The sequence below is a fragment of the Caretta caretta genome, chromosome 2 (genome assembly GCF_965140235.1).
Source record: "Caretta caretta isolate rCarCar2 chromosome 2, rCarCar1.hap1, whole genome shotgun sequence".
Lineage (NCBI taxonomy): Eukaryota > Metazoa > Chordata > Testudines > Cheloniidae > Caretta > Caretta caretta.
The window spans coordinates 10044681-10069308 of NC_134207.1; the positions used below are offsets into that span (position 1 = coordinate 10044681).

A 24628-nucleotide genomic window follows, 5' to 3' on the forward strand; every position below is an offset into this window, starting at 1 on the left:
AAAAAAAAAAAAGAGAGAAGAAATCACAAGCATTATTAGTCTTTTGGGGGAGATTTGAGACTTGCAAAGAGCAGTTAGACACCCAACTCATATTCAGTGTCAATGGGAGGTGAGTACCCTTTATTTCTTTGAAAATCTTTCTCTCTAGTTTTGTACCAGTTCACCCTTTAGAAAATTAAATTTGACCCAAAATTTATATTGTTCTGTTTTTAATAATGCAAGTCTGAAAACACAAGTTCAAACTATATTTAAGGTAAATATTTAACTGCATAAACTTAATTTAAAAAATTCTATATGTAGGCAATGGGACATCAAATTTTTTGAATTTTGTCATGTTTGTTTAAATTCTCAACCTTGATGTTGTATTAATGTAGACATTTGCATTTATATAGATTTTTGTTGATGCTTTCAGTCAGTGGGGCTGTGTTTTCTAGCATCTTTACTTAAGCCTCTCAAGTTTATAGTTGCAGGGAAAGCTACCAAGGCTGTTAACTGTTCTTGCTTTGGATGCTGGGATTGGAATTTTTCAGGGCAGGAGAGTGGAATCTTTCTAGAACCTATTTCATTCCCTGAATGAAGACCCAATGTATTCCTATGTGTGAAGCCTAATAGTAATAATACATAACAGTTTTCAAAGAAGAAATTGTTCATTGTTTGCTTGAACTCTGTTTTCCATGCAGATATGTTGTCAATCATCTTGAAATTAGAGAATAGTAAAAGTATAAGGAAAAATGTCTGATTATTGAAAGTCAGGTGCCCTGCTTTCAAGAGAGTAACTGTGCTTTGAAAAAACTCTTTACAGAAATGTGAATGTTTTCCATTGTTCATTACAATAATGTTGTTGGGTAAATCTTGTACTTAAAACATTTTGGAACTACTTTTTAAAAGTTTTAACCGTAACATAATTTTGGGTCAGACTGTTTTATCAGCTGTTGAATGCTACATCAAAAGTAGAATTTTTTTTCCAAAATATTTAACTCCAAGGTATCCATATAATACACGCAATTATTTGAGAAGGTTTTTGTATCCATTAGAAGATAATTTCTTACCCCAACTCAGCAGCATTATTTCCATGCAAATAGGAAGAATGTAATTAGTTAAATGCAGTATATCTAAGATCAGATCTTGTATGCCCTTTGGTTCTTTTCCTCTCATTGACATGAAGTCGGAGTCTTTCCATTGCACATGTTGAAGACTGGAATTTCTATGCTTCCTCTAGCAATAGTTGACTATACAATAAAGTTATAAAAAAAAAAAAACCCAGGCATAAGAGGGTTTCTGGAGATTGCATGGTCAGTTGATTTGAATTTTTGGCTAAGAAAAGTTGACTATACTTCAATTTAATACTAGGAGCAAAATCACAGTAGTTTAATGTATGCATTGTTTTTGTAGTCATATTGGTTGTAGTTGACCCTCTCGCTTCTGGAGCAGGGTCACAAGCACAGACTGGTGGGATCACATCATCATGCAGTCCTGAGGTAACCAGCAGTGGATCCAGAATTTTAACATGAAGAAAGCTACATTTCTGAAGCTTTGTGAGCCACTTGTCCTGACCCCGCAGCATAAAGACACATGCATGAAGCCACATCTGCCGGTCCAGAAGTGGTTTGCTATAGCTGTGTGGAAGCTGGCTACTCCAGACCTACAGGTCCATTGCAAACTAGTTTGGTGTTGGAAAGTCAACAATGGGTAAAGGGGTGGTAGAGATTTCTGAGGCACTCTGGGCATATGGTTTACCACAAAGTGGCTGGTGTAAAAGATATTCCTGAAGTAATTGCTGGCTCTGCGACAATGGTGGTGGTGGCGGGAGGGGGGGCGTTTCCTGTTTGCCATTCAGATAGCACTGTGGGAGGGAGGTGGAAGCATCCATATGGATTGCCCTGTCCAGCTGCTTATGGGGCCCAATTGCACAAGCCATGCAGCCATGGAGTCCTCTGAACTGCAGCACACGGTACCGTGCAGGGGACTCAGGCCATGGTGTGAGTAATACAGCAGAAGCTGCTACTCTTGTCATTAGTGATATGAGCCACTCAGATAGCTCTTTCTGCTGAGCTCTGTCCTCCACCACCACCTCCAGGTAGTGCTAGAAAATACACCCTTTCCTGGAATTTGACTCTCTATCTGGATTTCCTGTGTCACAAAACGTTTGCAGCTATTAGCACCCAGGATTGGGTCAAAATTCATGAGGGAATCAACAGGATGCTGCATTAGCTTCCACATGGCTTAGCCTGTTATGACTGCAAATACTCACACATCCACAGCCTTCCTCCTCCCCACCCCGACATGTTTCTGGACAAAATTCAAACTGCAGTCATATTTGTTGGGGACATATGATTGTCACTTATGGATTGCATGGATACCTCTAACTGAAATGTACTAGATTTGTGAATGGAACACTGTTTCCAGGCAGCTCAATAGAATATAGAATGTATTCAGAGCAGCATACTTACAGGCATGGCAATGTAAGGTTATTATTTTTAAGAAATAGGAATGAATGACCTTAGCAAAAATCTGTGTCTTTCCAGTAAAAATACACTTTAAATGTGGTGTTTATTGTTTGCATGTCCCGGTTGCCTTAATGCAACTCCATATGCTGGTGGGGTGGAGTGGGGAGTGCCATGCCACTGGCATACAATCCGCCATTAGCAGCTACACGCTGCTAGCTGGGGCTTCTCATAACTTTTGCATTGGTTCATAGAGTGGAAATCCCTCCCATTCCTGTATTAAACCTTAAAATGGAGCCAGAAACTTACCAGGCTTAGGGTGGCTTCTGTCCCATCTGTGTCTGCTGCAGGGTCCACAGCAGGCTATTTGTCAGGGGTTGCATCAGCTACAGTGAGTCTGGACCCAGAATGTGGTGTTGCTGCTGCTCCTTTTCCAAAGCCTACTCTGGAACTAGTGTCAGTAACAGAGTGACTTAATTGTCCCTACTTGGTGCCTGCTGCTGGCTCCCATCAATCCCCATGTTGGATTCCGGGGCCAGCAGGGCACCATCTCAGCTGACCAGGTCATCGTGCCAACCACCCAGTCAAGCTCCTCATAAAACGGGCATGATTTTGGCCAGTTGCCCAAGGTGCGGTTCTTGTCCCTGGTTTTCCAGTACTCACTGTTGAGCTGCTTAATCCACACCCTGCACTGGTCACTGGTCTGGTAAATTTGCAAAGCTGCCAGCTTCTTTTCTGTTTGCTAGGTTGCATGGTCATTCCTGGTGCTCTTACTAAAGTCCACAGTTTTACTGGACTTGCACCCAAGATTTACCAAAATCAAACTGTGTTCCTGTGATCATGAAGCAGCATGCTTTGCAAAATGCTTATTCTGTTCAGTCTCCACTGCAAACATAGAAGGCTCTCTGGTGTGTTTGCAGATCAGTGGTATGTAACAAAAAGTCTTTCCCAGAACAAATCATCCCAGGCAGTCACTATCCTCTGCCTGGTCTGTGCCATGTCCCCATTGGCTGGTAGGGGAACCCAGGCCCACCCTCTACTCTGGGTTGCAGCTCGGGGGCCCCCTGGTCAGAGCCAAGCCCTGCACTGTCCCACCTTGCTGCTTTCACCCTGTACTTTTTCCGACCTTCCTAGCTTCCCACTCCTCTGGGTTTGCCAGCCTCCTACCTCTCTCCTCTCAGGAAGTAACTGTGGACTACTCTCTAGCCCAGGGATCAGCAACCTTTGGCCCACGGCCCGCCAGGGTAAGCCCCCTGGTGGTCCGGGCCTGTTTGTTTACCTGCTGCGTCCACGGTTCACTGCACCAGGCCAATGGGGGCTGCGGGAAGTGGCCCGGGTCGAGGGATGTCCTGGCCGCTGACTCCCGCAGCCCCCATTGGCCTGGAGCAGCGAACCGCGGCCAGTGGGAGCTGCGATCGGCCGAACCTGCAGATGCGGCAGGTAAACAAACCAGCCCGCCAGGGGGCTTACCCTGGCAGGCAGCATACCAAAGGTTGCCGATCCCCGCTCTAGACCCTAACACACCTCCTTTCTCTCAGGGAGTGATTGTAGCCTACTTCCCTACAGCCCCTTCTGTTGCCAGCTTTCTGGCTTATATAGGTCCCTCCAGCTGAGCCTGCTTTCAATCAATTCCTGCTCCCTGGCTCCTCCTCCAGGTGTTGCCTGTGGGCTTAATTGGCCCACCTGGCCCCCTTAATGCCTTCAGTCCTGTGTGGACACCCCATCACAGGGGGTTAAGTGGGCTACAGATTGTTGTAATAAGCCATAAATCCAGTATCTCTATTTAGTTCATGATTTTTAGTATCTAGCAAAGTTATGAATTTAAGCTCCAAGACTCATCTTTTGAAGGTGTTGCACAGGATGAGGACTGAGAGGTCAGATACAGAGTGATCACTTTGTGAAAATTGTTCACCTATACAGGTGATATGGTGTTTTTTATCTTCTATCATTTTTCTGTGTGAGTTCGAGAGTGTAGTGATTGTCTGGTTTCATCTGCATTTAGTGCATGAGGTATACCACATGTTGTGATAGGCACACATATGACCTGCGGATCTTGAAAGGTGTGTTGATCATTGTAGCAGTGGGAGTATGTCTACAGATTTTGCATCTGTTATTCTGGCAGGGTCTGGTGCTGCTTTGAGTTGGAGTGACCTGGTGTGTGTGGAGCTTTCTTCTGGTTATGAGCTTGGAGAGGTTGGCAGGTTGTTTGAAGGCCAGAAGTGGGGGTTCAAGAAAGATTTATTTCAGGATGTGGTCCCCTAATTGTATGTAGGATTTGAAAGAAAGATTATGTGAGAGTAGAGACAGGTCCAAGTTGTGAAGTAGGAATCTCTCTAAGAAATGTGATTTGGCTTTGGCAGGAAGAAGCATGAGTGCTATGCTCCAGCTTAGCAGTCTGTTCTACTCTTGGGTAGAGAAAATAGTCTCATAACCCATCATTAAAACTGGGTTCAGTAAATACTCAGCATATTAAGAAGAGAAATCCTCTATGTCCCTGTTCTCTTTAGCTGTATGATTTCTTCTAGCTAACAATAGATTAACATCTTTTAACAAGTACTAATTTGAAGCTGTTAAAATTCTTGTTGCTTACTAAAATACATGTGTTTTGCTCTTTGATTACTGGGCTTTGTTGTAACAGTCTGATATAAAGCTCCAAGGATTGTTTGTTTTCATTGAAAGTGGGATTTTACATTTTAAAAGGGGGAAAAACAGAATGTTGTTTATTTCTGCACTTTCTAAAAGGGATTGAAAGGTAATGGGGTAGGCCGGTGTGGGTAGAAATGAGTTATAATAGTTTATGGAGGTGCTTTGTTTAGATCAAGCCTTTTTAATTGATTACCATCTGCTGCCTCCGCAAATGCGTAGATGATAGTGCACAATTATGTGGTCCGTCATCATGACATGGAAGGAGAATTAGTTTTTATTTCTGTAGAGAGAATTAAATAGAAAAAATAGCAGGCTTAATGTGGCAGCTTTATCTTCTTGAAAACTCGTGTGTGTGTAAGTTGCAAACTCTTCAGGGCAGAGACCATAGTTTATTTGTGAGTATATAATAGTGTATAGCACAATGCAGCTCCAATCAGGGCTGGTGCTGGTAGGGATCATCCTAACACAAATAGATGATGCTATAAGTGAGCATGTGTATCTGTCTGTCTAGGTATTATATCACCGCCCTGTTTATACTTGTTGAAGTGATCCTGACAGCATTCCTATGAGATAGGGAAGTATTATCCTCATTTTATGCTAGGAAACTGAGATCATGTGATCTACCCAAAGTCACATGAAGTCTGTCACAGAGTTGGGTATTGTACCCAGGTATTGTGAGTTCTAGTCCAGTATCTCTAACCACAAGACCAATCCTTGGCCTCTTAATAAATGTTTCTGATATTGGGTTGCTTTTCTGGAGGTTTGCATTAAAACCATAAACTGGTTTTAAAATTTAAATTTAAAAACTGGTTAGTTAACAAATTGGTTAAAAGTTTTTGTCTTTTCTTAAGGGTTAGTTTTATGGTTTATTCATTCAGTCAGAAGTCTGAGGTTATCTTGATTTATTTTGTTATATTTTTTGGCTCAGAAGTCTTAACTCTTTCCTATCACAGTCATTCGTCCCTTCTTTCTTCTCACTGTGCAGAAATCAGTTAAATTTTTAACTGACTATATTACAGCTTTTTTTATGAAACCATATTAAATACAGGCAAGACCAAATATGAAATAGTTTGAGTAAAATACATTGACTGCTATGAGAGATTCATCTTTCCTTTTAATTCCCTTTTTCTTTCTTCTCCCCTCTCCCACAACCACACATATGAGGCACATATTCCAAAGTAATGTCCTTATGAGTCAGTTCAGTGAAAGTTTTCCTAATTTAGATATGTATTTAGTATTTTTCACTGCTCTGCAAAATTAGGGTTGTAAAACCTCTAGAAGGTAAACAGAAACAAATACTTGACCCATTGCTGTTGCTGTCTTTCAAAGTGAAATTTGAAACTATTACTATATTAGGATTACAGTATTGCCTACAACGTGTTAAGTTCTTCTTAATATTTATTTGCTGCCAAAGAATTCACAAATCTAAAATAAGTCCCAGGTGGGTGTAATAGAAAAGATAGGAGATGAGGGTTGAGGAAATAGTGATAGGAACAGGAATTGCATATACTAGCTATAAAATTATGTTCACACCATACACACAGAGAAGTTAAATAAAAACATAAAGTAGTCCCTGCTCGAAGCTGCAGTGTTACATTGTTTTATTTCTTAGAGTTCAGAATGATAACACACAAGAACCCAAAACCAGAGAGAGAGCGAGAGCAGACTTCTCCCTAAAACTGAGGCACAATTCAATTCACTTTACTCTAGGGTGACTTTCTCCATACTGACTCTGATTGCATAGTTCTACACAGCACCTCTTAACCTGGAAGCAGGATCCAGAACCATCTCCTCTGTGCATACACACTCTTAAAGCAACAGTTTGCAATTCCAGCACATTCCTCAATACGACAAAACAATTTGCATGTTTGAAATGAAAAGAAAATTTGTTTTGTTTTTTTAAATATTTATAAATCAGGTGTATGTGCTTGTGGGAGAATCAGGCAGACCGAGGATGGAGGCTGGCATTGTTGGAGCCAAGAGGTCAGTGAGTTAGTGTACAATAGCAATGTGCAGTCCCCACTCCAAAGTGGTTTTGTGAAAATAAAGAAATATGGATTATAACGGAAACCTGGTTGTGGTTTTAACTATAATCTAGCCACCATCCTATTTTCTGTATCTTTGATACATCCAAACTGTAGACATCAAAGCAGAAAATGCAAAATGTGTTATGTAGTGGAAGTGGGAAAATCTGTCTTTGTCAAACATACTTTCTTGTCATTATCTAATTCTTCTGGAAGAAATAGCTGGGGAGTCAGATCCATAAAAAATTATGCTGTTTGTTGAGTATGTGTCAGTATGGTTCACACTGCAGGTGCACATGTGCCTCAAGTGTGAGAGACTGAAGTATTTTGAATTGCCATGTCCGTCAGGGCCGCACAATATACTCTCTGCCTCCTTGAGCTCCCGTAGGAGGACGTAAAGGATGGGGGGGCACAACCATCCCTTGGTTTCTTCTTACCATCCGTGACTGCAAGATGGAACCTAGCAAGTCTCCAACCCCTCCATCCTTTAACTCCAGCTTAACTCTCCAGAACTCTCACCACTTGCTGTAGGAAAGTACACCAAATACACTTCACCCATCTGGACTAATTTCTTATTTTCAGACCATTGTACATACCTCCCCCAGTACAGGTTCTCATATACAGGGCAGCTCAACCAGTTTTGTCTCATGGTAGACTCTGAGTCTTTGGGCTTCAAGCCCAGCCCTTCCTGTGAAAGGATAATCCCACTAACAAATAGGCATAGCAAATGCTTCTTGTGCTCAAGCACGAGTCAGATGTCAGATAGATGCTCAGTATGCGAGTCATTCTCTTTGAGGACTCACAAGTCGTGGGACACTATTGAAGCTCCACTTACTGGAGTAGTCAATGAAACTCTGTTTGGATCTGCAGGAGTCAGATACCAGATTAAACAGTGTTCATGAATGCCCTTTCCAATAGCCATGCAATGATCAAGGCTAACATGGAGAGAATCTCAGCACCATAAAAGAGATCAAACACCAAAAACAACTTTGTCAGTAAGGACGCCAATACCATTGGCACCAATGTCAGAGCCAAGTCTACCAGTACTGAAGCCCAGCACCAAGTGAGGCCATTCCAAATGTAAGGACAAAGATTCTCGATGGATTTTAATGTTTTTCTGTAGAAACTGTATAAAGAAATGACTAAGCCCCACACCAAATCCAGGGCTAGTGACAAGGAGCTGACCTATTATGGCATTGACAAAACCTACATTGGGACCAACCCCATTGCAACTGATGATTGTGCAGCCAAAAACTCCAGCAAAGTCCTTCACAGTACCAATATATATATATTCTTGGAGATTTCCAGTCCTATATTGTAAGCAACCTTGGTACCAAGACTACCTCCAGCACCAGTGTGGACCCCTGTACCGAAAGCACTATATGTTACGGTACCTCCTTTAAATGACATCTGTTCCTCATCTCCCTCACCAGGATATGACTTCTCAACTCCCTCAAGCATGGAACCCTCTCTCTGACTGTGGACCGAACATGCACTTCTCCTTATAGGATCTTGACTCGCCAACAGAAGGAGTGGCTTTGACTGGCCATCATCAGACAAGTTAGCCATATCCTAATGGAATATTTACCATGGTCGTCCTTCAAGGAGCAGACCCCTTCCATTCTAGAAAAAGGATATCAGACTACCCAGTGGCATCGTTGAGCAGGCCACTGACATTGGGCCAAGAGGAATGTCAGGAACTATGGCAGGATATGGGCCCAGAGGAGCAAAACATTTCTACTTTGCCTCCTAAAGACTTTTTGTCATTGTCACCAGGCAAAGTGGTAGACCGAGTACCAGGACTGGAGGATTTTAATAAATTTCAAGATCTGATTATAGATTCTAATGCCAGAAGGGACCATTGTGATCATCTAGTCGGACCACCCGTGTAGCACAGGCCATAGAAATTCCCCAAAAGAATTCCTAGAGCATATCTTTTAGAAAAACATTCAATCTCGATTTAAAAATTGTCAGTGATGGAGAATCCACCATAACCATTGCTTAAGTGTTTCAATGGTTAATTACTCTCACCATTAAAAAATGTATGCCTTATTTCCCATCTGAATTTGTGTACTTTCAGCTTCAGCCATTGGATCGTAATATCCCTTTCTCTGCTACATTGAAGAGCCCATTATTAAACAGTTGTTTCACAAGTAGGTACTTATAGACTGTAATTAAGTCATTCCATAACCTTTTCTTTGTTAAGATACATAGATTGAGCTCTTTCAGAGTATCACTATCAGGCATGTTTTCTAATCCTTTAATCAGTGTCATGTCTATTCCCTGAACCGTCCCCAGTTTATCAACATTTTTCTGGAATTGTGGACACATGAATTCGACACAGAATTCCAACAGCAGTTGCTTCAGTGCCAAGTACAGAGGTAAAATAACAGCTCTACTCCTATTTGATATTCCCCTGGTTATGCATCCCAGGATTGCATTAGTACTTTTGGCCTAATCATCACACTGGGAGCAGGTGTTCAGCTGATTATCCTCCATGGCCCCCAAATCTCTTTCAGTCATTTCTTCCTAGAATAAAGCCCCCTATCCTGTAAGTATGGCCTAAACTTTGTTTATGATAATAGCAGACATTTTAGAGGTAGAGAAATCAGTTAGCCAAGGAAAAATCTCATAAATTGTTCAATATACTGATGATTTTGGGCCCAGGCAGAATTGCGCTTCCAATAAAGGCTGGTCCCAGTGGGAGACACCCTCTCATTGTTTGTTCAGATAAGCCTCCTTGTGAACTATGAGAAGTCCTCTCTCTTCCCGTCTCAGATGATAGAGTTGATAGGGGGTAGGATTGCCTCTCAGTGAGCAAAAGCCTACCTCCCAGAGGGCAGGTTGCAATCTCTCCAAATATACACTACCTAAAGTCAGGTCCCACAATGGTGTGTACTTGTTTAGGCCTTTTATGTCACGTGTTGGCATGTCAGTATGTGACACTGTTTAAGAGACTTTGCCTTTGGCTGAGGTCTGTGTACTTCCCATCCAAACATCAGAGTCTCATTTTCAGTCCTCCAGGAGCTGTGGCTAGACCCTAAGGATGCACGAAAAGGGGTTTCCTTGGTTGTCCCCTGTGACCATGACAGTCATCACAGACACATCAGGAACAGGTTGGTGAGCCCGTCTAAACCATCTGCAGATGCAGAAGACCTGGCCCCAGGACCACTTGAATTTCCATGCAAACACCCTGGAGCTCAGAACCATAAGACTGGCCTGTATAGTATTCCTGCCCATCCTATAGAACTCTACAGTGCAGATTTAGACAGATAATACATCTGCAAAGCACTATATAAATAAGCAGCAAGGAGTTTGGTCATCATCCCTCTACCAGGAAGCTATCAAGCTATGGGCTTCATATTATCTATACAAATAATCCCACTGGCTCAGCATCTTCCTGGAATGCAGACTTCTTGAGCAGACATGCCGTAACCAACCATCTGGGCCCACTGCAGAAATCCATCATAGAGCCAGTATTTGATCAGTGGGAGATTCCCACAATAGACCTTTTTTCTACCAAAGACAACAGCAAATGCCCCAACTTCTGCTTCAGAGAAGGAATGAGTGTAGGCTCATTGTCAGATGCCTTCCTGCTACAATGGACTAACGGCTTCCTATATGCTTTTCCACCAATCTCCAGGTTGATATTCAAGGTTAGACAGGATAAGGCCAGAATGATCCTTATAGTTTCTTATTGGCCACTGATCTTTGTCAAACATTATGCCCTTGACCTAACAGCTAGATGAGATACCAAGTTTGGGAGAGCAGTGCAGCAGTTGTTGTTTGAATAAAACAGTTGAAGCACCTTATTCCTATCATTCAGGGAGGATACTGCTTGACAGTACCTTACTGTGGGATCCATGCTGACGCATACTCAGAGAAGAAAGAATGGTTGCTAACTGTGGTTCTTCAAGATATAGTGGTCAGTGCGGAAACCATGATATTCTCTCCATCCCTGTATTTTGGAGTCCTCAGCAACATGGGCTTTGATTCAAAGCCTTTGAATCGTTAGGGAACTGACAGATAGTCACACTGTCCAATCCCTTATTCCCTCATATGGGAGCCCGTGGACACACAGGATACATGTGTGGCCCCAACAGACATGGCTATTCAAAAGACTCCAGTCTCACACACGAGGTACATGTGCATCTACAGTAGGACCTGTACTGACAACATTTTGAAGAACCACATTTTTGTAAGGTATCTAATTGTTCTTTCTCAACTCTGCCACTGTGTGATGTTGGGCTAGCCACCGCTCTGTGCCTGGTTTCCTCAGCTATAGAATAGGGTTAATTATATTTACCCATTTTTGAAAAGCAATTTGAGCTCTTTGGTTGAAAAGAGCTATATGAGTGCTAAATATTAAAATGATTAATCATTTGTCTAACATTATTATTTATTTCCATTAATGCCCTGTGTGTGCTACATACTGTGCAAACATATAAGAAGGCACAGTCCCTGTCCTGAAGAGCGTACAGTCTTAACAAAGAAATGCATTAGAAATTTGTATTTTGATTTCCTTTGCCTTGTGCTAACTAAGGGGTTGATAGCAATGGACTAAGGGCCCCCTATTGTATTCTGTGTCTGCAAATGTCAAACGGATTGACCTGACAGCCATTAGGACCTTGCTCTTGTTAATAACCTGAGCCTCGGAAGTGCCTTTTAAACATGTTGCCCAAAGGGAGCTAAGAGTTAAACATGCTGTTCTGTTTTTCACTTGGAAATGGTACGCCCAATTTTCAGTGTCTGGGCCGCCATTGAAGTATCATAGAATCTGGATATAGAAAGACCTGTTGATCATCCTTTCCATTTAAAAAAAAAAGAAAAAAGAATGTGTGTTGTTAATTTGAATACTTCAAGGAAACCCGAGTTTTTTCAGTATGAGCTGTTAGATGCACAAGGAAGGAATGATTACCAATACAATAGTATTCTATGTATGGTGGTATGTGACACTATTGCTATAGTAAAAAAAAAAGTAAATTTTTTTTACACTAGAAATTCCTGCTCTTTGGAGAACTAGTAACTCAGCAATGTTAGTTTGCATCAGGCTTAAAATCTAGTGTAATTTAGTTTAGCCAAGTTTTATTAGGAGATCTGGAAAAATAATTTTGTTTTAATAGCTTTCTTTTTTTTTTGCTTGAACTAAAATAGAATCAACTCTGAAAACATAACAGGTTATTAGTTTATAATAGGCTGTTTTCATTCTACATGAATAATAGCTGCTATTGTGTATTTTTAGGACAGACTACTCAGTGTTTATATTGCATGCGTACATGTTTATAAAATTCTCAGGAGACCACTGATTTCTATGAAAAATTGACTAAGGTTAATAACATAAATCATAGACAAAAACTGTGTGTTAAGAGTTAAAGTTGAGCGCAAACATCAGTAATATAGAATAAAACACATAACAGGGTTGGTATAATTATCTCAGAACCAAGCCTTATAAATCTAGAAAAGTCAGAGTTGATGTTAAATGTAAAAGAGATCCAAACATGTTAAGAAATGGAAATGCATCTTTATGGTACCTGGTTTCTTTTTTCTACAGATTCCTCTAGGGAATGTACTTGCTCTTGTCTCTGTGAAGATGATTTGGATTACCTGCCACCATTTTGCACTAATTTACTCTTTATATTTTGAGTGTTTATGGTACTTTCAGAGCACAGTTCTTCAATTTGTTCCACATAGTGCTGCTTAGACGACTGTCCTGAGCTGCTTAGGGAATTTATAGAACAAGGCCAATACGTGTTGTAAAGAAAACTGACTTCAGGTTCAGATGGTTTAGATTGTCAGCTTATTTTGTCACCTTCGTGGTTGGGGATGTTGCCAGGATATGATGTGACTTGAAAGCATATAATACATTTATGTGTAACTAGATTCTGTAGAAAATTTAAACCTCTGCTGCTTATTTCCTTGTGATTTATTTAAGAAATGTATATTCTCACTATTCTCGATGTCTTGTGCATTCTGTAAAAGTGGACAACAAGAGATGCAAAAATGAGATTATTATTTGTATTTTATTACAGTGATGTCTGGGCACCTCAGTGAAGGTTCAGGGCCTCACAGTGCCAACTGCTGTGCAGACAGATAAAAAGACAGTCCCCGGCGCAGAGAATTTACAGTCTAGGTGTCCAACGGGATGTGACAGCCAGACAAAATACACAGGATGGGAGTGGGTTGGAGGATGAAATAACAAATAGTACAGAGTTTAGAAGGAAAATGGAAGTTTCAGCTTGCCAGTAGCCTAACTCGTGCCAGACACACTGCTACTTCAACAGATACGATCAGATAAGTCATAATTAGATTAAAATAGGATTCATCTGACTGGGTTAAGAATTTTTTCTTTAAAAGAGAAATTTCAAGGGGACTATGGGCAAAGTTATTATATTTGCCTAAACTCCATGGAGATATGAAAGCAAACTAAGTAGTGAGAATTAACCATTCAGGTCCTTCCTTTTTTGCAGAGAAAAATGAAATCTGAGTCTAACTGGGTACCTTGTACTAATTAAAATTAATTGACATTGGTTTCCTTGTGTTCTCTGCTCAGTGGATTACTTAAATCATTGGTGCAACTCCGTAGTATGGTACTTAGAATGGAAATTGGTGCCAACTCCAGAGGGAGTTGCCGAGTAGTGTAGAGCAAGAAATCAGAGGACAGTAAAACTGGGTTAAACTAAATGTTTAAGAAATGTCAGTAGTTAGTCCTGTGGGATTATTCTGCCAGGGGAGGGGGACATTTTGAGAGTCAGGAGATATTTAACACTTCTTTACATAAAATTGTTAGTAAATATATTGACATGTTAATCCATAGTACAAAACCTTTTGGCCAGTTGTGTCAACACTATTTAAATATTCATTTCTCAAGATCTATTTTAGTCCCAAAAATACAATGTTCAATACGCATATTCAGTGAATAATCAATCGGTGACAGCTAATCCTTCAGTAACACTTAGCAAAGGTGGCATACTATCCATTGAAACAGCCTGGCTAAGCAACAAAAATATATAAATGAATGTGTCTGGTTTAATAAAGATTTAAATTAGTTTAGGGGTTGTACAAACTTATTAATAGATTTTTGACACGATGGACTGGTTAAATTTAGGACAAATGCATGACTAACATGTTCATTGTGTAGTGATCATAGTGCTTCATAGCTGCCTACTCTGAATAGCTGTCTCGTAGTCCCCCAGAATATTAAATCACCCAAAGTATTCATACAAAGGAAATGCAGAAATCTTTATCATGAGGTTTTGGTAGGTAACTTGTACTGCTAAATCTCCGTTGATACTGTGACAAATTATTTGTAGTATCTGTACAAGTCTGCTTCTTAAAATTTGCAAAATATTTAACTGAAAAAGTGAAGAGAGTGAATCATTTGTCTGAATCATTGTCAGGTAAAATGAATTTGAAGATACAATCTGTATGTAGGCAATAGTCTCTGAACACAATGGGCAGCTGAATTCTGATTAACTGTGCTATTCTTTAATTCATTTAAAAATGCCATGCAGTGAATCATTCAGTGAGTCATTCAGGTGAAGTTTAAATTAATACTTTAAAGAAATTATAAAATGCAAGCAAACTCTTTTTTTGGTGTGGTGCTGTTGGGAAAGCTATGCATTTCTGGATAGACATATGAATGAAATGTGCTATTATACCTTGCTGTGGTACAGATATCTCTGTTTTTTAAAACCATTGGCTACTAGCATTGGCTGCAGAAAAAATATGGTAGATTACTTTTTTTCAAAAGCCCACTTAGGAATAATGGGGACATGAGTTTTCAAGTACATAAAAGGCGGTTACAAGGAGGAGGGAAAAAAGTTGTTGTTCTTAACATCTGAGGATAGGACAAGAAGCAATGGGCTTAAATTGCAGCAGGGGCAGTTTAGATTGGACATTAGGAAAAACTTCCCAGCTGTCAGGGTAGTTAAGCACTGAAATAAATTGCCCTAGGGAGGTTGTGGAATCTCTGCTTAATCTGCTCTTAAAAATCTCCAATGACGAACTCTGGTCAGGAATGATCGAGATAATACTTAGTCCTGCCTTGAGTGCAGGGGACTGGACTAGAAGACCTCTCGAGGTCCCTTCCTGTCCTACGATCCTATGATTCTAAGTTGTCTGTTATCACAGACTGGGATGTGTTGAAGTAAAATTACTGAACTCATGCTGATACACTGCTTATGGTAACTGCTCTAAGGGCAATAAGAGAGCATGAAGGAACAGTCATTTTTTTTTTCTCTGTCTTTCCCTGTCTTTATTCCTAACTTAAAAAAATAAATAAAATTAAATAAACCAGATCCTTTAGAAGTGCCTCATCCTCAAGTCTTGACCAAGGTATTGGGAAAACTTTTTATATTGCCTTGATGCTATCAGGTCTGCTTCTGTACTTTTTTCTGCTTACTGCTCATCTTTGTCCTATATTAAATATACATTCAAAAGGAAACCCTTACCTTTTCACCAAGTATGTGAACTCTTACCTCTATGATTCACTCCCTTCTCTGTCCAGCCAGATGGCTCAAAACACCTTAAACCAAGCCCACAGTAGAGTCACACTCTGACCAAAACCAGCCACACCACCCTTCCTCTCTTGCCTCAAGACCATCAATACTCCCTGTCTCCCGCTCTCCCTCCCTCCCCCAAGTCCTAGACCATTAAATTCACCATTTGGAGCCCAGGCTTCAAAACAAAACTTCACTTCTTCCCTTCAGATGACCGGCTTGCAGGCTACGCAATAGCTGGACAACTTCCTGATAATCTGTCTGTGCCTCTGCCACGGTACCAAAAAGAGCTCTTCTAAGAGCTTCCTGAGTGACAAATCTTCCACAGTAGCAGCAGAGATGCTTAGAATTTAATGTCCATCAAGACCAAATTATATCCTAGTGTTTTTTCCTCTCGGACAAATTTGAGGAAACTTGGCTGGGCAGTGTGGGGAAGTTTTCAAGTATGCATTGTCTTCCTCTGTTGTACTACCTACACGGGCAGCCTGAATCTTTCATTCCTCGGTACTTCATACCAGTACTAAAATGCACATAACACACCCCAACACAAGTGCAACTTGCTACTATTTATTTAATGCTATAAATGGCTGAGCTTACAGGGACGTTGTCCCTTGATGGATGCCAATCACTGAATCCTAGGGTTGCCAGGTGTCTGGTTTTCAACTGGAAAGTCCGGTTGAAAAGGGGACCTGGCAGTGCCCAGTCACCGGAGTAACCATGATCAGCCTCCCTACCAAGAGGTGGGAAGAGCAGCAGCTGCTTGCAGAGAACTAGTTGGCTTCCAGACCTGGCTGCAGCCTCTATAGCAGAGAGGTAGGTACTCGCACTGCTGCCTAGGATTGCCAACTTTTTATTTGCAGAAAACCGAACACCCTTGCCCCGCCCCTTCCCTGAGGCCCCGCCCCCACTCATTCCATCCCCCCTCCCTCTGTCACTCACTGTCCCCCACCCTCGCTCACTCGCTCATTTTCACTGGGCTGGGAGTGCAGGAGGGGGTGAGGGCTCTGGGGTGGGGCTGGGGATGAGGGGTTTGGGGTCCAGGAGGGGGTTCAGGGCTGGGGCAGAGGGTTGGAGTGTGGGAAGGAGTTCAGGGTGCGGGCTGCGGGTGGTGCTTACCTCAGGCGGTTCCCAGATATGGCCGGCATATGTCTCTGGTTCCTAGGCACAGGGGCAGCCAGGTGGCTCCCCCGCCTGCAGGCACCACCCCTGCAGCTCCCACTGGCCGGTGCTCGGGGTGGGGCAACACGCAGATTCCCCGTGGCCATCCCTGCGCGTAGGAGCCAAGGGGATAGCCACTTCTGATAGCCACACAGAGTCTGCCTTAGCCCCACTGCAGGTGGCCAACTGAACTTTTAACAGCTTGGTCAACGGTGCTGACCAGAACTGCCAGGGTCCCTTTTGGTATCTAATAACACATAGAGAACATAACAACACGTAGAAAAGAGTGGGGATGGGCCTTTAACCAAATTAGAGTTAAAGTTTTTTTTAATATTAGTGACTGTGGTACTTCTCATAATCTGTTTAGCCCTCACTTAAATCAGTTTAGTTTAATTTAGTAATTTACTAGTACATGCTAAACAAGAGTTAAATGGGTTTAAGTGCATGTACATTAGGGATGATCTGTTTAACTACACAGACTTCAAATTAATTTAGTTAAGATTGTACAACTTTTCTTATATAGACAAGCCCGAAGTATTAGAATACAATTGCAAATAGATGCACATTGGTAAATGTCAATATGTATTTGTATAATACCACACTGAATCTGCTCATTAGGTTTGCTTCATTTGAATGTGCAATCAGTTTTCTCTTTTAAAAAAAAAAACAAAGTCTCCAAGAAGATATGTGGGGAAAATCTACCTATAGAACAGGTGAGACATTTAATGAACGCTCCTAAGGCTAGAGGGTTTTTTTACATAATTTTTCTGTGGAGAATTTTGTTGTAGAAAGTAATCAAGTATGAGAAAAAAGTTTTCCAAAGGCAAAGAACAAATATTTTTTAAATCTCTCATGATGAGCTAAAAGAAAAGGAGTACTTGTGGCACCTTAGAGACTAACAAATTTATCTGAGCTACAGCTCACTTCATCGGATGCATGTCTCATGAATCAGCACTATCTTGCTCAATCACACCAGCTTCCTGGGATGGGGGAGTGAGCGATGGGGGTGGGGCAGAAGGAGCGAACGGGGTGTGGCCTCAGGGGAAGATGTGGGCCAGGGGCAGGGCCCCGGGGGAAGAGGTGGGGCAGGGTGTCTGGTTTTCAGCAATTAGAAAGGTGGCAGCCCTACTGAATCCTACTGGGGCCCTCAGTGGCTCCCAGATCTCCATCCAGGATTTGTATTTTCCAGGCAAGACATTTTCCAGACAAATAACATTCATAGTGGAAGCAGTTTAAAACATATACTATTCGTGGGTCTAGCAATAGAAATCCACAGATAGCATTATACTCCCAGCCAATGAGGCAAGGAGGTAAAAGGAATAGGCAAGCAAAACCAGAATAAAAGCAGCAGCCTCTCCACTTTCTGGTCTGTCTGTAAAATTCTTTGCATAATGTAGCATAACAAAAAATATAGGATACCTGCCACATTCTTGAGAGGATGAGGGAAAAGAAGAAGAATAACAAAAGCAGTTATCAGAAGGTAATTACTTGTTTTCAGCTGGTTACTTTTTCTCCCATCCTACGTCTTGAATTTCTGACAGGAAAGTGGATGTAGCAAGATTTGTGATTGAAGAAAGAGGGACACTGTGACAAAAGCAATTGTACATTTACTTCCCCAATGGTAGATGAATGCATGGTTAGTGACTGTCAATAGAGAAGCAATTCACAGTACCTCTGTGTAACACTGCTCGTTAAATGGTCATTAAAACTGTTCAGGAACCTTCTTAGCTTGGGCCCAAATCTGGCAAAGGAGAACTTGTATTCAAATAGATGGGTGCTGGAAGGAGTCGTCTATGGGTGAAATCATATGCGGACTGTTCAGAGTTTTGGTTTTCTAGCCTAGAATACTATTATTAAATATGTCTCTGAATTCCAATTAAGATTTCACACTCATCTTCAGGGCTTAGACACACAACTTCATATATTTGGGCTAAACTATTGTAGGGTTTAATGCTGCATATGAAAAAATTGGAGAGCTTTTGTTTTTCATGAAATTACACGTTTTCTTTCAGATACAGGTGATGCATAACACAATTTTTTGATCACTTAGAGGAACCAAGATCTTTACTCAGGATGGGAAATTTAGGGTATGACTAAAACTGTATGTAACAAGCAACCTGATACATTTTCATGTCAGTACTCCTAAGGGGAAGCAGTGCAAAAGGAAGCTTGATAAAGTTGAGTGAAACAACTTTACATTATCTGTCTGAAGTGAAACGACTGTGTTTTTTAGGATGTACTACATTATTTCTGGTCAATATTTCATTTTTTTCTCATTTTGAATAGAACATCTTAGACTGGGTTGCTGGTACAGCAGCAACACATTTCTACAAGACCTTCATTTGTCTCTCTTGCATTAGCTACACAGATAATCTAAAGTTTAGTTTCCTCTCAGTAACTTAAAAAATTGTCATCTAAAAGTAACTCAGAGGGCTTTGTAAAAGACTTTGAACATGGCAACATAAATAAATGAAGTCTGAATCTTGATTGTAGCTGTGAAGAGGCAGGTAATTAGATTTTTAAGGGAGAAATGAATTTCATAGTTTTGAAGTGAAATGGCTAAGTCATTTATCTGAAATTTGACCTAGCAGGGGTATAAACTCATATATCTGAACATCTTCAAGCCTGAGGTGGGAATGAGAGGATAGAAATAATTTTTATTATAATCTATATAGATCTTTGAGAGACATTCAAGCGTTAATATGCAGTTGCAGTGTGAAGAATGACAAAAAGGTGGTTCAAATAGTATTTGAACGTACAAACAGGACGTTCTGGGCCATCTGCCCTTCTTTGTACAACAGATATTAAACCAAAATAGTCCCAGTTTCATGCATCTTCTGATTATTATCGAATTGACTCAAATTCATCAATATGGTTATTGGAAAAGAAAAGATTTCTCTGAAAGAAAGCCCATTAAATGACCACTGTACCTACTCTATTTGTATTAATCATTTTAAAATCAATTGAAATGATTGATTTAATAATTTTTAAAATTGTCTTAACTCTGTGACCCATATTGCTGGGAAATTCTTAAATCAAAGCACTAAGTACTGATAGGTTTCAGAGTAACAGCCGTGTTAGTCTGTATTCGCAAAAAGAAAAGGAGTACTTGTGGCACCTTAGAGACTAACCAATTTATTTGAGCATGAGCATGAGCTTTCGTGAGCTACAGCTCACTTCATCGGATGCTCATGCTCAAATAAATTGGTTAGTCTCTAAGGTGCCACAAGTACTCCTTTTCTTTTTAAGTACTGATAGTGAGTTACATAACACTGAGCTTTATTGATCATGTCTGCACTGTGTGATGATTATTCACAAACACCGACTCTGTCCATGACCCACTCCTCTGGGAATAAGCAGTTCACAAAAGCTAGGATGAAGTGCGTAAGAGGGAGATTGTGTTCTTGGTTGAGGCAGAAACAGTCTCTGGAAATGAGGTTCCAGAAGGGATTATACTAATTCAGTCTTATCGCTTTTAGGGCATGCAGAAAGATGTCCTGTTGGAAAATATCCTCCAAATGTAACCAGAATGCTGATGATGATGATTTGCTTTGTTGCTGTTTTTATTAATCCTATAAGCAGGGAAAGTAAGAGGAAAAGAAGAATCCAGATAGTCCACTAGGCACCTAAGTGTATCCTGATTTACCTGGGAAGGGCTTAGATGCTACATTCTGGGCACTCTGGAAAATATGAAGACAGCTATAATAGAATTTAGTCATCCTCTATTCCCCTCCATACCCATATGACACCCACCCACCCACCCCCTCCTCCACCCTCCCAGCCATGCACACACTTTGAGCACTGTGGCAGAGTTGGATAAATCACCTGTCAATGACCTGCTGCATGATTTGATAAAAATCGGTGCCAACAGTCCAGGGACTCTGCTTCTTGAGGATCCATTCTTCTACTCTCTCTGCTCCGTTCTAGCATGTTGGTAGGATATTGAGAAATATTAGTGTTGCTGTCTAAAAAGCTAGGAATTTGTAGAATAGGACTTTTACCTAAAACATTGCAGACATTGGACAAGAGGACAGGGTAGCTAGACACACAACTTCAAATCCAAAAGAGAGTGACTAGCATAGTTGTAAAAAGAAAAGGAGGACTTGTGGCACCTTAGAGACTAACCAATTTATTTGAGCATGAGCTTTCGTGAGCTACAGCTCACTTCATCGGATGCAATGAAGTGAGCTGTAGCTCACGAAAGCTGATGCTCAAATAAATTGGTTAGTCTCTAAGGTGCCACAAGTACTCCTTTTTTTTTTGAGAATACAGACTAACACGGCTGTTACTCTGAAACCTAGCATAGTTGTAGCCGCATCAGCCTTGATATTGTCCCATTCTAAAATATGGATACATTCGTTAATAAAATACTTTGTAAATATGTCTCCATATGTGCTTCAGATAATTTCTCATCCTTAGTAACTTAGTAGTTTTTCTATTGAATACAAAGAGGGCTGAATTCGCACTGTAAAGCAAAGATCTGTCAGGGGAGTGCAAAAACCAAGGCTGTTTTGAGTTTATATGAGTACAAATAAGTATATAACACTGGTAATCTTATCTTTCTTTATAACTTAAAATAGCCAAACAAATGTTTTATAAACATTTTAACTGTTTTTTGTTGCATCCAACAGCACACTACCAGACTTTACCTTAGAGCAAAGTCTTACAGCCACATTATAAGCTCTTGAAAATAGGGGGCTGGTTTAATGGAAATGTTAATAGACCCATAATAAGAAATGTAACATGTGTTGCTATAATTTAAAACCTATCAGAATTGTTGCCCTTCTGGGACCTAATAAAATAGGAACTTTTAGGTTTTTAAACAAAATTACAGTGAATCATAAAATGATGGAATTGTTATTAAAAAACTGCTCTTCTTATTTTTGGAATACTTTCTGTCAGTCTTGGTTAACTCTCCAAAACATAGCCTTATACTGTGCTTATACTGAGCTTTCGATATTCCATGTAGTTGAAAGGCAAAGTTAATGGCAAGATTCAGATTCTCTTACATTTGGTACACTGAGCAGCCAGGTGCTAAGTAAAGGTATCAGTATTTGGCTTTACATTACTTGACCAAGGTCTGTCAGCTAAGAATAGAACCCAGCTGTCCTTACTCTCCGTCCTTTTGGCCAGTAGACTTAAGAATATAGGTTTTCCTGAGATACCAGTTTAGCAGCGTCTTCTAGGGTATATTTTCTTTTGATTTTCATCCCTTCTTTTACTAGTGATCTTCCTCAAAACAAATATGTGCAATATAACCAGAAGACAAGCAAGTAAAATATCTTGCATATTTGCCCACAGTTCAGTCACTTGTCCTTCAGAAGAGTGTTCTGAAATGCTTTCAAAGCTCTCATGAATTTCCCTAAATCCCATCCTTGTATGAAACAGTAGTGGCTATGGTGCCCATCATTATTTCCCATTCTCTGGGACTGAAAACTCATCAGCATTTAATGATGAGGTACAGAGTATTTGGAGGGCTGTATCCTCAGATTTCTTTGCAGTCTTCAAGAGACACAGTTCAACAAGCTATGTTCGTGTGGGGTTGGATAAACAGGAAGAAGTGGTTGGAATTGTAGCAGCTTTCTTGATGGAGGGCGTATGTCTACCATTTGTTCCTCCAGCTGGTTTTCAAGCTGGAAATCACGTCTGAGCCGCATCTGCTCATGGTTGACTCATTAGCAGCAGCGACCTTTTTCCTTTTCAGAAGCAGACCTTGCCACAACGATCCGCGCCTTCCACCACCGGGCAGAGTTATTCTCACGTGCTGTATGTGGGCCTGTGCTTAAAGACCCCTTGGAAACTTCAGCTGTTACAAAGTGCACTTCCATGCCTCTTACCATGCAGTGTTTCATGTAGCAGGCACATTATACCTTTTCTCCGTAGTCAGTAGTGACTTCCTTTGGTTTCTGGATGAAGAACATGGTGTTGGTTTTGACTTATACAGTTCTAAATGGTTTGGGTCCTGACTATCTCATTTTTTCCTCATGCAATAATGTAACACTCACAGTTAGCACATAGTTTTGATCTGATAGAGCCTTAGTCTAAACAGGAGGGCCTGGTGACTGGACACTTCCGGTACAAAGCATTCAGTTGTGGGACATATCCAAATTGTTGACCTTCACAGGGTGGTGCAAGGCTTATATAGAGGGCACTTCAGAATGTAGCCTTCCAGTTTTGACAGGCATTATAGCCCTCCCACAAGTCTACAATCACAGTAAAACTAGAACATGAGCTAATTCTTTATAATTTAGATACAAAATGTCTGGTCTCACAGAGCTCTTTAAGAGGGTTGGGATATGAGGTATGAGAGAGAGAGATGAGGAAGTTGAGGGGAAATGATCTTGTTAATGGCAGAAGGAAAAGCTTTTGTGGATATTGAATGGTTTGAAGGAAGATAATTTTGTTTAGGGACGAGTCAGAGAGTTTTCTTGAATATTAATCCGCTTGGATTTTTGTAAACATGTTTTAGAAAATATGTATAATGGTTACAGCTTTGGGTAGCAGCAAATTAAAATAAATAACTAATCCTTGAAGAGTCCGAGTTAAAGATCTGAAAAACATCCCCTTTCTTTAGGATTTGCCATAAAGATTTTTACGTATATATTAATCAGTGTCAGGCTGAGGTGCAACCAAAATAATTTATTTTCTCTTTTTCCCCTTTCCCAGAATATGACAGATACCTAGCATCTAGCAAAACAATGGCAGCAGCTTACCTTGATCCAAACTTGAATCATACACCAAGTTCAAGTGCAAAGACACACCTCAGTACTGGGGTGGAGCGTTCCCCAGGGGCCATGGAACGAGTCTTAAAGGTCTTCCATTACTTTGAAAGTAGCAGTGAGCCAACAACGTGGGCCAGTATTATCCGGCACGGAGATGCTACTGATGTCCGGGTAAGTCTGTTTCCAGAATTCTTATTCTCTAAAGGCTTGTGTATGTTAATATTAAGAAAGTGTGGCACAGGCAACTCTAAAGGCTAAGGAACACAGATGTTCTGCAGTTTATTTTAAATCTTTATCTGACACATGCTGTGAATCATTTCAGGCAAAGCTTTAATTTCTAACAATTTTCTCAGAGAAAAGGCAGACGTGCAAATTGTACCTTAACTTGACAGGGCTGCTGACATTAATTTAGTTCTCATTTTCTCTGGCATAAAGACTTCAATATGGAAGAACAGCAGCTGAGCTTGATCACACCTGCTTAGATTATTTTACCAGTGCGTTTCCAAAAAGGCAAATGTGTGACTTAAGTGAGTAACAGAAAAAAGCTGTGAGAAGCAGAGCCTTAAATTATTTATTCTGGAGTGGATGGTAGAATAGTACGAGCAGGCCTATGTGGAAGGCACAAGTAGCAATCGGATATTAAGAGACCGTTATTTTAAGATTTCCTGGAAGAGGATTCTCTCTTTGAGGTCTCAGTGCTGTTTATTAAATTAAAGAAAGGAGCCAGAGAACATCTGAAAATGCAAGGATCAATTTCTTTACTTGCTTGATGTCTTTGTTTTCTCCAAAATTCAGATTTTTCTGTGTGCGCCCCCGCCCCCCCGCTTTTTTTTTTTTTTTTAATAATCCCTCTTCAAGTGACCTATAATCAGGATCTGCTGAAGACAGGTAATGCGTAGAGCGGAAGACAAGGTTCAGAAGACCTGGGTTCTATTTGTAACTGCTACTGACATTTCTGTAAGAGAACACTCTTTTTAAAAAAAAACAATCAAAATGTAAAGAGTCTAGAATGCCCTCTCCTCTTCCCATTGTTTCTCTTAGCACTGCTGTGTATGGAAAGAATTAACAGCATTGTGAATCGAGGGTAAATTTTATGGCAGTAGTTGTAGACTTGCGAAATGCAGCGTTCCAGTGGA

The 24628-nt window shown here is 40.7% G+C and overlaps 1 protein-coding gene across 9 annotated transcripts in view; it reads left to right on the plus strand.

Moving 5' to 3' along the window:
* Positions 1–24628, plus strand: part of PTK2 (protein tyrosine kinase 2) — a 381820-nt gene that overhangs the window by 105974 nt on the left and 251218 nt on the right. For all 9 annotated transcript variants that reach the window (XM_048841744.2, XM_048841743.2, XM_048841741.2 and 6 more), the window contains one exon: positions 23437–23663. In XM_048841744.2, the coding sequence (XP_048697701.1) occupies positions 23469–23663 (195 nt within the window). In that variant the 5' untranslated portion in view covers positions 23437–23468. The remainder of the gene's footprint in view (positions 1–23436; positions 23664–24628) is intronic.